The sequence below is a fragment of the Eptatretus burgeri genome, chromosome 4, assembly GCF_056783735.1.
Source record: "Eptatretus burgeri isolate ZD-2024b chromosome 4, Ebu_testis_v1, whole genome shotgun sequence".
NCBI lineage: Eukaryota > Metazoa > Chordata > Myxini > Myxiniformes > Myxinidae > Eptatretus > Eptatretus burgeri.
In genome coordinates this window covers 5,325,829-5,337,948 of record NC_140964.1, presented here as the reverse complement: position 1 = coordinate 5,337,948, position 12,120 = coordinate 5,325,829, and the positions used below count along the sequence as shown (strand labels likewise).

At 41.9% G+C, this 12,120-nt stretch overlaps 1 protein-coding gene across 2 annotated transcripts in view; it reads left to right on the top strand.

The window, feature by feature from the left end:
* Positions 1-12,120, top strand: part of KBTBD2 (kelch repeat and BTB domain containing 2) — a 70,537-nt gene that overhangs the window by 3,244 nt on the left and 55,173 nt on the right. For both annotated transcript variants that reach the window (XM_085876746.1, XM_085876745.1), the window contains exon 2: positions 8,717-9,238. In XM_085876746.1, coding sequence (XP_085732872.1) covers positions 9,045-9,238 — 194 coding nt within the window. In that variant the 5' untranslated portion in view covers positions 8,717-9,044. The remainder of the gene's footprint in view (positions 1-8,716; positions 9,239-12,120) is intronic.

The window sequence follows — 12,120 nt, the reverse complement described above, 5'->3', positions numbered from 1 at the left end:
GTAATCACGTATAAAAAAATTCTGCAGAGCACAGTTATCATTGGAAATTTTTGTAACTTCGCATATCAGAGGCCTATAGAGGTCCCTTTCAGTGCACAAAATTTTGAAGGTCAAAGGTCAAGGTCACTTTGTCGCAAATCAGGGGAGTCGACAAAACCCTTATTTTTTGAGTAATTTTGATCGGATTGTCTTAAAACTTCATGGGAATATAGTTCATGGTCTGGCGCTCAGCTGATTAATTTTTGGTGCCGATTGGCCTTGACCTTCATATGTTTTTTTTTTTTGTTTTTTTTTGGTCTGTAATCACGTATAAATCACTCTGCAGAGCACAGTTATCATTGAAAATTTTTGTAACTTCGCATATCAGAGGCCTATAGAGGTCCCTTTCAGCGCATAAAATTTTGAAGGTCAAGGTCAGTTTGTCACAAATCAGGGGAGTCGACGAAACCCTTATTTTTTGAGTAATTTTGATCGGATCGTCTTCAAACTTCATGAGAATATATTTCATGGTCTGGCGCTCAGCTGATTCATTTTTGGTGGCGATTGGCCTTGACCTTCATGGTTAGCGCCTTAGGTCAAACATATTTGACCCCAAGGTCAAATTTTCAAGTTTTAGGAACCATATCGTGTAGTACCTCAAATTGAAGACCTCGATGAGTGCTTTCTAGATATGTCAAGCTTTAGACATTATGACGTCATTTGGTGACGTTATGAGGCAAAAGCATATTTTTCATGGTTACTCTGTAGAATGATTCTCATCGGAATCTCTCGTAGGCAGATATTCCTCAAGGAGTCGCTCCTGGTGGATAGCAGCTCTGTTCACCTCAGTGTGACCTTAAAGAAGTCACACGTGGTCACCTTTTGGCAAGATACGGGTCACCCTGCGGGTGACATTGGTTTATTTATTTGATTGTTTGATTGTTTGTCTGTTTGCTTGTTTGTTTGTTTGTTTATTTGTCTGTCTGTTTGTACGCACAGAACTTTAGTGTTTTTCTCCTCAACCGCTTGTCGGATTGAGACGAAATTTTCATCAAAAGTACTACTCATGTAGAATGTTCTAATCATAATTATGATGTCAGAGGTCATGTGGTGTGGCAGCCGCGTTGGAAAAACGGTGCTGGACATCTGTGTGATGGTGGTCAGAGGTGATGTTGGACATCTGTGTTGGCAATAACCGATTTTACTCGGCAGGTAAAATATCATTAACGCAGACGTTGGACATCTGTGTCTCTGAAACCGCACCAAGGAAAACTAGTCTAATAATATTTTTTTATTAAGCATTGCAGTGAAGTCTGATCCAAATAATTTTAAAGCAATATATGTATTTGTGTATTGTAATCAGTAAACAATAGTGTGGTAGATAAAAAACATTACAAAGGAAATAACTTGCACCAAAAACTTTAACATTTTCACGCTCACGTTCACGCTCACGCCAGGGTATCGCTATAGCTCTCTGTTCTTCGAACAGGCGAGCTAACCAGAGTGGTGTCAAAGCCACCCAATGCTCGCCTGTTTATACATTTATCGTTTTTCGTTTTTAGCTCGCCTGTTCGAAGAACAGAGAGCTATAGCGATACCCCCGGCGTGAGCGTCAGCCTCAGCATGAGCGTGAGCGTGAAAATGTTAAAGTTTTTGGTGCAAGTTATTTAGAAGCTTGCCATTCATTTAATATGTGTACTAGGATGCTGATATTTGACATGGAGGTTCCTTTGGGGTATATTATTGATGTAGTGAAGTAGAAATTAAAAAATAATTTCAAATGTTTTAAATTTTTGACCTGTTTTGAACTTAACTTTTTTGTAGCACATCAACGTTAAAGTTTTTTTTCCTTTCTAATGTTTTTATCTACCTCACTATTTTTTACTGATTACAATATACAAATACATATATTGCTTTAAAATTATTTGGATCAGACTTCACTGCAATGCTTTATAAAAAATATTATTAGACTAGTCTTTTGAAAACAATAAATGTATAAACAGGCGAGCATTGGGTGGCTTTGACACCAACTCTCTGGTTAAAAGACTAGTCTAATAATATTTTTTATAAAGCATTGCAGTGAAGTCTGATCCAAATAATTTTAAAGCAATATATGTATTTGTGTATTGTAATCAGTAAACAATAGTGTGGTAGATAAAAAAACATTACAAAGGAAATAACTTGCACCAAAAACTTTATCATTTTCACGCTCACATTCACGCTCACGCCAGGGTATCGCTATATCGCTATAGCTCTCTGTTCTTCAAACAGGCGAGCTAACCAGAGTGGTGTCAAAGCCATCCAATGCTCGCCTGTTTATACATTTATCGTTTTTCGTTTTTAGCTCGCCTGTTCGAAGAACAGAGAGCTATAGCGATACCCCCGGCGTGAGCGTCAGCCTCAGCGTGAGCGTGAGCGTGAAAATGTTAAAGTTTTTGGTGCAAGTTATTTAGAAGCTTGCCATTCATTTAATATGTGTACTAGGATGCTGATATTTGACATGGAGGTTCCTTTGGGGTATATTATTGATGTAGTGAAGTAGAAATTAAAAAATAATTTCAAATGTTTTAAATTTTTGACCTGTTTTGAACTTAACTTTTTTGTAGCACATCAACGTTAAAGTTTTTTCCTTTCTAATGTTTTTATCTACCTCACTATTTTTTACTGATTACAATATACAAATACATATATTGCTTTAAAAGTATTTGGATCAGACTTCACTGCAGTGCTTTATAAAAAATATTATTAGACTAGTCTTTTGAAAACGATAAATGTATAAACAGGCGAGCATTGGGTGGCTTTGACACCAACTCTCTGGTTAAAAGACTAGTCTAATAATATTTTTTATAAAGCATTGCAGTGAAGTCTGATCCAAATAATTTTAAAGCAATATATGTATTTGTATATTGTAATCAGTAAAAAATAGTGTCGTAGATAAAAACATTAGAAAGGAAATAACTTGCACCAAAAACTTTAACATTTTCACGCTCACGCTGACACTCACGCTCACACCGGGGGTATCGCTATACCTCTCTGTTCTTCGAACAGGCGAGCTAAAAATTGAAACTTGGCACACAGCAAGTACTCCTCGTGGGGAATAAGTGTGATTTTTGTGTGACGTCATAATTGCGGGTGTAGAACGCTACATTTCATCAGAATGAAGAATTTTGAGGGTCATCTCGGGATAAATGGTCCGCAGAAAAAAAAAATTGATGATGTTATTGGTCACGTGATTCGGCAGCCTTATTGGATTTACCCTAAAACCCATAAAATAATCTTCTTCAGAACGGCTGGACAGATCGAGGGGAAATTTCATATCGATGTTCTCCAAGCCTTGGGTGTACAAGTTTGTTCAGGAATCATTGAAAAGTCACATGGTTTGTCAACCATATTGGATTGAAGAAAAATATAAAAAAATGTTTTCTCTGGAACCACCTAATTAATCGACATCAAACTTAGCAATTATGATCTAGTCGTGATGGGGATACACTTGATTGAATTTCAACTTGATTGGACACATGGTCTGGCAGCCAGAATTATTTTATTTTTTTGATCTGGGTTCTTTTTTTAATTTTTATTGTTATTGTTTTTTTTGAATAAGGCTCATTTGACAGTGCCTGGTTGGGTTTGAGGGTAGAGGAGTAGCAGCTGAAATGCAAATCCTATCCAGGTTTGTTGTGTTATTGGGATGGTTAGCTTGGGTTATTGGGGTTGTGTTGTGGGGGTGGTTAGCTTGGGTTATTGCGGTTGTGTTACACCATGGTTTGGTTGGGTTATTGGGGTTGTGTTACGCAGGTGGTTTCTTGGGTTATTGGGGTTGTGTTATGGGGGTGGTTAGCCTGGGTTATTGGGGTTGTGTTATGGGGGTGGTTAGGTTGGGTTATTGGGGTTGTGATACGCAGGTGTTTTCTTAGGTTATTGGGGTTGTGTTACGTGGGTTGTTAGGTTGGGTTATTGGGGTTGTGTTATGGGGGTGGTTAGCTTGGGTTATTGGGATTGTGTTATGGGGGTGGTTAGCTTGGGTTATTGGGATTGTGTTATGGGGGTGGTTAGCTTGGGTTATTGGGGTTGTGTTATGCCGGTGGATAACTTGGGTTATTGGGGTTGTGTTATGGGGGTGGTTAGGTTGGGTTATTGGGGTTGTGTTACGCAGGTGGTTTCTTGGGTTATTGGGGTTGTGTTGTGGGGGTGGTTAGCTTGGGTTATTGCGGTTGTGTTACACCATGGTTTGGTTGGGTTATTGGGGTTGTGTTACGCAGGTGGTTTCTTGGGTTATTGGGGTTGTGTTATGGGGGTGGTTAGCCTGGGTTATTGGGGTTGTGTTATGGGGGTGGTTAGGTTGGGTTATTGGGGTTGTGTTACGCAGGTGGTTTCTTGCGTTATTGACGTTGTGTTACGTGGGTGGCTAGGTTGGGTTATTGGGGTTGTGTTATGGGGGTGGTTAGCTTGGGTTATTGGGATTGTGTTATGGGGGTGGTTAGCTTGGGTTATTGGGATTGTGTTATGGGGGTGGTTAGCTTGGGTTATTGGGGTTGTGTTATGCCGGTGGATAACTTGGGTTATTGGGGTTGTGTTATGGGGGTGGTTAGGTTGGGTTATTGGGGTTGTGTTACGCAGGTGGTTTCTTGGGTTATTGGGTTGTGTTATGGGGGTGGTTAGCCTGGGTTATTGGGGTTGTGTTATGCGGGTGGTTAACTTGGGTTATTGGGGTTGTGTTATGGGGGAGGTTAGTTTGGGTTATTGGGGTTGTGTTATGGGGGTGGTTAGCTTGAGTTATTGGGGTTGTGTTATGGGGGTGGTTAGGTTGGGTTATTGGGGTTGTGTTATGGGGGTGGTTAGGTTGGGTTATTGGGGTTGTGTTACGCAGGTGGTTTATTGGGTTATTGGGTTGTGTTATGGGGGTGGTTAGCCTGGGTTATTGGGGTTGTGTTATGGGGGTGCTTAGCTTGGGTTATTGGGGTTGTGTTATGGGGGCGGTTAGTTTGGGTTATGGGGGTGGTTAGCTTGGGTTATTGGGGTTGTGTTATGGGGGTGGTTAGCTTGAGTTATTGGGGTTGTGTTCTGGGGGTGGTGAGCTTGGGTTATTGGGGTTGTGTTATGGGGGTGGTTAGCTTGGGTTATGGGGGTTGTGTTATGCAGGTGGTTTCTTGGGTTATTGGGTTGTGTTATGGGGGTGGTTAGCCTGGGTTATTTGGGTTGTGTTATGGGGGTGGTTAGCTTGGGTTATTGGGATTGTGTTATGGGGGTGGTTAGCTTGGGTTATTGGGATTGTGTTATGGGGGTGGTTAGCTTGGGTTATGGGGGTGGTTAGCTTGGGTTATTGGGGTTGTGTTACGCCATGGTTAGCTTGGGTTATTAGGGTTGTGTTATGGGGTGGTTAGGTTGGGTTATTGGGGTTGTGTTACGTCATGGTTAGCTTGGGTTATTAGGGTTGTGTTATGGGGTGGTTAGGTTATTACCCCACGCACACAAATAAAAATGTCGGGTTAAGTAGTTGGCTCATGTCTGTCCGTCTGTCTGTCCGTATTATCAGTTTATGATTGAGGTCCGAGGAACAAATTATTTAATTAACGAATGTTATCAGAATTTGAATGTTATCGGGAGGGGGTAATGTTTTTTTTATTGCACATGTGCAGAGAGGAGTCTTAAAGATAATATTTTTACTCGAGCTGTCTGACACTTAAACCAGATTGAAAATCATTACAAACAGGAAACTTAGTTTTTTATTTTTTTTTAAGAAAAGAGAATCATAATGGACATAAACATCAGGCACGAACCACAATAGTAATGTGTTCGACAGGGTGGTATAATAGCCGCTGGAGAAAACGGTGTTTACACCCGACATTAATTAATTTATATACGCCTTTAAACATCTTTAAATCTTCATGTAAAATGACTTGTATACTTGAACACTGTATAACACAAACCACCTTCATAATCCTTCCAAGAACATGCAATTGAACACTTCGTGAGGTCCCATCTAGAATATTATGTGCAAGAATTATTCAGTACAGTGGACTGTGGTCGGACCAGGTTCCATAGCCTGAGAGTACAGATGAGGAGAGTTAAGATGGTCGTAAGGCACGGGTCTTTCGCTCAGAGAGTAGTTGAGACATGGAATGGTCTCCCAGGAAAGGTAGAAACAGTAGATAAGCTTAAATTAGAATTAGATCGGTACTGTACCTGAAAGCATTGGAGATAGAAGGTTTTTGAGGTCAACATAGGCCAAAGGTCATCAATTTTCATCCCAATTCACTTGAAATTTAAAGAGGATTTATCTTTCAGATCACTGAATTCAACTAGCAAATTCCTTTTGAGGTCAACATCGACCAAAAGGTCAACATAGGCCGACTTTCTAAAATTGTAAATTTTCATCCGATTGACTTGAAATTTGAAGAGGAGTTGCATATCTTGTCACTGAATTCAACCAACCAATTATTTTTGAGGTCAAATATGTTTTATGGATTTTGCAAGTATCGTGCTATGTATGACGTCGTCTTCTTCTTTGTCTGTTTGTTTGTCAATCGCCTGCAGGTCACAATTTTAAACTGATCTTCATGAAACTTCACCAAATGGTAGGAGTTTGTCAAAGGCAAGAAGTCTATTGTTTTTGAAGTCAAAGCGTCAAAGGTCACCTTAAGGTTAAACTTCCACGATCATCAATTTTTATCTGGAAAAGCGTCAATTTTCATCCGATTGACTTGGAAATTAAAAAGCAATGGCACACTCCATCACCGAATTTGGCAACCAACTATTGTTGAGATCAAAAGGTCAAAGGTCAACTCAAGGTCAAACTTCTAAAATCAATTTAAATCTGAAAAATAATCAATTCTCATCTGGTTAAACTGAGCTTTGATTAAGATTTTCAATTTTAATCTCAATGAAACGGACAATTTGAGGTATCCATGGCAACCTTTGGAGAGGGGGTGGATTTTGCAACCTCGTCGTCTTGTTTGTTTGTTTGTCTGTTTGTTTGTGCGCAGGATATCTCAAAAAAGTTGTGGACGGATTCGGACGAAACTTGGTGGATACATTGGGTGTGTGACAAGGAAGAATTGATTCAATTTTGGTGAAGATCCAAATCCGGATCTATATCCCATTATTACCTCCATCACCGAAGGTGAAGGAGGTTATGTTTTCACCCCTTTCTGTTTGTTTCTCTGTTTGTCTGTGTGCAGGATATCATAAAATGTTATGGACGGATCCGGATGAAATTTTGTGGACAGGTTGGGTATGTGACAAGGATGAACTGATTAGATTTTCGTGAAGATCTAAATCCTGTCAGACGACTCAAATTTTTTAAGTGATTCTTCACCATTGAGAGAAAGGGTCAAAAGTGGTATAGTACTGTGTAGCATGATATTTCAAAAATGTAATGGGCCCGATATGTTCTCGTGGATCAGGCATTACGTGGTGGAGGTATGCACTCTACCGAGTGCCCTTATAGTTTTCATTGCGTTTGTGATGTCACGAGGAATACTGTTTGATGAATGATTAGGTGCATAAGGGGGGGGGGGCATTTTATTTTATTGGAGTGATTAGGTTGTGTTATGAGGTGGTTATGTTGTGTTATTGGGTGGTTGGGTATGTAATGGGTTGGGTAGGTTGTGTGGTTCGGTTGATATATGGCGTTGTATGGTTGTGTCGGTGGTGGTTAGTTTGGCTTTTGGGGTTGTGCTTTGATTGTGTTATGCGGGCGATTAGGTTTGTTTTAGTGGTTGGTTAGGTTGTGTTGTAAGGTTGTTGCTGTTCCGTGGTTAGGTTGTGCTACAGGAGCGGATAGGTTTGTTTTTTGTGGGTGTTGTGTTAAGGGGTTAGTTCGGTTGTTTCCTTGTTATGGTTTGGTTGGTTTGTGGCGTGGTTAGGTTGCATAATTGGTGTTGTTTAGGTTGTCTTCTGGTTGTATCGTGGGAGTGGTGAAGTTGTGTTTGAGGGCGGTTAGAAAGTGAAGCATTGTGCAGATTAATCTGTTCAAACTCGAACAGCAATGAATGTAGTACATACCTCCGCCAGGCTGAACAGTTTACGTTTTGTATCCTACTGGTATGCCAGATTTGCATCTGGACCTTAACCAAAATCGAATCGGCTTGTTCTTGTCAACTACCCAACTCATCCACCAAGTTTTGTTGTAATCCTCTCCAACTTTTTGAAATAACAAAATATCATGCTGTGTACCTATTTCTCAATGGTGAAGATCCACTGGAAAAACAATTCTCGTATCCTGATCTGGATTTTCACCTTCAAAATTTCATCAATTCATACTTGTCACACGTCCAACTTGTACACCAGGTTTCATCTGAATTGGTCCATAACTTTTTGTGATATCCTTCTCACAGTTAGACAGACAGACAGACAGACAGACACAGACAGAGGTGAAAACACAACCTCCATCCACCTTCGGTAGTGGACGTAATAAGATTGTAATTCACATGGATTTCCTCCACACTTGTGTCCGTCGACGGGGGGGACAATCATCTGTATTTCATTCATATTCTGTTCAGAAAAAGCCGCCATCAATTGATAAGTTTTTATTGATTTCTGCATATCTGCATCTGAGTTCCCAATACACTCATTGCCTACACATTTCTCCTGTACGCATGTAATCATGTATTTACATTTTGCTCAACTGTATGAATGACATCGGCTTTTCATTGAGATTCAGCAAACTCTGAATGAATCACCCAAACCGTTGGCGTTCACAGTGTTTCTTCAGTGGAGCTTTTCTCTATCTCTGCAGATAAACTACTCTCCGTTTCACTTCCGCCATCGAGTGTGCTGAGGGATCTCCCGGTGATTCTGCCAACGGGCGGCCGAGCACACCGCTCGCTCTGTGCTGTCGGTTCACACGCCTTGTACGGAGTAATGATCGGATCAGCGCTGCTGTGTGAAGATTGTGGGTGTAGTCACCGCCATTGAAGACAGACTTTCCTCCCTCTTCAAATCCCCCCCCCCCCCCACTTACTCTTCTGGCCGCCTGATTTACCTCACTTGCTTTCCATACTGAACCGAGGCTTTCCCACTGTTTTGTGGGCGATTCTTCCTTTCGGTGCAGGAGGTCAGGGTGTATGCCTGAGCACGCGATGTCCGAAGAGGAAGAGCCGTCAGTGGTGCAAGTAAGTACCCAGTACGCCGTGTCACTGCTCGAGAAGCTCCATGGCTTCTACGAACGGAGCGTCCTCACGGATGTGGTGCTTGTGGCTGAAGGTGCTGAGTTTCCTTGCCATCGTACGGTGCTCGCGGCTTCCAGTGCTTACTTCAGGTGTGTAGCGCAATCCCTGATCCTCATTTTTCCATTTCTGTTTGTTTGTTTGTTTTTCACGCTCATTGCACATAACAGTCCGTTAACATGACATGAAACTGTTTCACAATTTCAAGCATTTGGGTAATGCAAACCACCCCCTTGTGTTATTTTTCTTAATATCAATGCCACGCTGCTTAAAGAGTCATGAGGTATGATCTGTTTTGCCCAAGACGAGACACATCCATTGTTGGTAATTGTCTACAATATCTCTTGTGTATAAAATTACAGACAATGAAAGGCCCATATTTTCAACCAACGGTTGTAAATAGATCCAGGTTGGAGATTCATGTACCAGGATCCTTAGAGCAACATTCAGACAGGTCAAATATCTGGGGATGAATAAAGTCAAAAGCACGAAACGTTTCGGGGGTGCTAATAGGTGTCCGAGTGGATTGACAAGATATCTTTCTATATTGTACAACAGAAGCAGCTGGCGCATTGCATGTCCACGAATATGAGCTGCGTTTCCTCACCTTGGTCAGCTCACCACTCTGTTGAAGGAAATGCCTTGCTTGAGCGGCTTATGGTTAAGCAAAACTGGAATTTGGTGAACGTACTGCCACACATTGGGCTACTCATTTAAATAAAGATACCGTGGGATCAGAAATCTCCACGCGTGAAATGGCGGACGGGACATTTGGCTTTTCCCCTCTGAAAGGACTGGACATTATGATGTCACTCTTTGCCTGCAGCATGCTTGGATGACAGTTTATCATCTGATCCTATTCGGCCAGGAGTTTATCCCAAACTCCAAGGTGGGTAATGCTACGTCTTAGCTATCTTGCCACTCGAGATTGAGGAAGGATTCAATTCTTCATTGGAATTTGAGACGAAATGGAAAAGTGAGAAATAAAATTTCAAACTGTGATGATGTTGCGCAGCACAATGACCAGATTGTTCGACCCCCCCCCCCCCCCCCCGACAGTCCAACCGTCGTGATGTGGCAGGTGCTAGTAAATCGCTTTTTTTTGGCGGTTTGCCGGTGGTTCCTAAATTTGTAATCTGCCAATGTGGTTGAAGATGGAAATGCATACAAAATGTATGAAATGCAATTAGGAAAGTGTGTTTTTGAGGTCTGTAGAACTAAGGCGTCCCATATGTGTTTGGGGATGAATTGGAAAAGTCTTCCCTCCCACTCAGGACTGCCCGTGCTACATTCTCAATGCTTGAGTCACATGCCTTGCGGCTGCCTTCTCTCCCAGCTCCTTGTCCTGTGTCCTGCGTGCCACGTTGCCTTTGCTCGCATGCACAGCAAGACCCAATCGTCTTCCTGTTAGTCATGTGATGTCAGCCCTGAGGCATCTCATCCTTGACATAAGATTGTCTCAATGTCTGTGCAGGGAATGAAACTTTTGTAAATGGACGTATTGTATTCATTGTTGATGCAGAAATATGATTCAGTTTTACAGGTGTGCATTACACAAAGGGATGAAGAGGTGTGTTTATGGAAATGTTTCGTGCATAAACAAAGGCAAAATGCCTTGTAGAGCAAACCATGGTGAAGTTAGCTAACATTCATTATTATCCTTTCTGGGCCGCAACATGCTCATTTGAGGTGGGTGGAAGTGTGGGGGGTTCGGGGTAGGCTTTGCCATGGTTCAGGGTAGGCACGTCAAAATGACGCAAAATATAATTGCCATTTTATCTCGACACTGAAGAAGTACAAATGATCGATTATTTATTTTTGCGCGCCGAAGGAAGGGAATACTTGGTTTTCGCTCCATTTTCTTGTTTGTTTCTTTGTTTGTTTGTCCGGGCAATTATCTCAGACATCCTTAGCGAGGAATCTGAAATTTGGAGACAAAAGTGAAGATGTGCTTTCGTCAAAAATTTAAAAATACTATTTTTCCCAATCAATTAACTAAATCGATAATAATTAAGTAATGAATTTTTATCCCCCGCCGCGTGGCGGAAGGGGGATATTGTTATCACCCGGGTCGTCCGTCCGTCCGTGCGGCTGGCTGGGTGTCAACATTTATAGTTGTGAGTGCGATAACTCATAAACTGTTCGCCATATCGATGTGAAATTTGGGTCACACATGTACCACCTGAAAAGGAAGAACCCTATTGATTTTGGGCGTGGCCGGCTCCAAGATGGCCAACTGGGGCGGCGTCAACATTTACAGCTGTGAGTGCAATAACTCATAAACTGTTCGCCATATCGATGTGAAATTTGGGGCACACATGTACCACCTGAAAAGGAAGAACCCGATTGATTTTGGGCATGGCCGGATCCAAGATGGCCGGCTGGGGCAGTCGTCCGTCCGGCTGGCTGGCATGGCGTCAACATTTATAGCTGTGAGTGCGATAACTCATAAACTGTTCACCATATCAATTTGAAATTTGGGTCACACATGTAGCACCTGAAAAGGAAGAACCCTATTGATTTTGGGCGTGGCCGGCTCCAAGATGGCCAACTGGGGCGGCGTCAACATTTACAGCTATGAGTGCGATAACTCATAAACTGTTCGCCATATCGATGTGAAATTTTGGTGACACATGTACCACCTGAAAAGGAAGAAACCTATTGATTTTGGGTGTGGCCAGCTCCAAGATGGCCAACTGGGGCGGCGTCAACATTTACAGCTGTGAGTGCGATAACTCATAAACTGTTCGCCATATCGATGTGAAATTTGGGTCACACATGTACCACCTGAAAAGGAAGAACCCTATTGATTTTGGGCGTGGCCGGATCCAAGATGGCCGACTGGGGTGGTCGTCCGTCCGGCTGGCTGGCATGGCGTCAACATTTATAGCTGTGAGTGCGATAACTCATAAACTGTTCGCCATATCAATTTGAAATTTGGGTCACACATGTACCACCTGAAAAGGAAGAAACC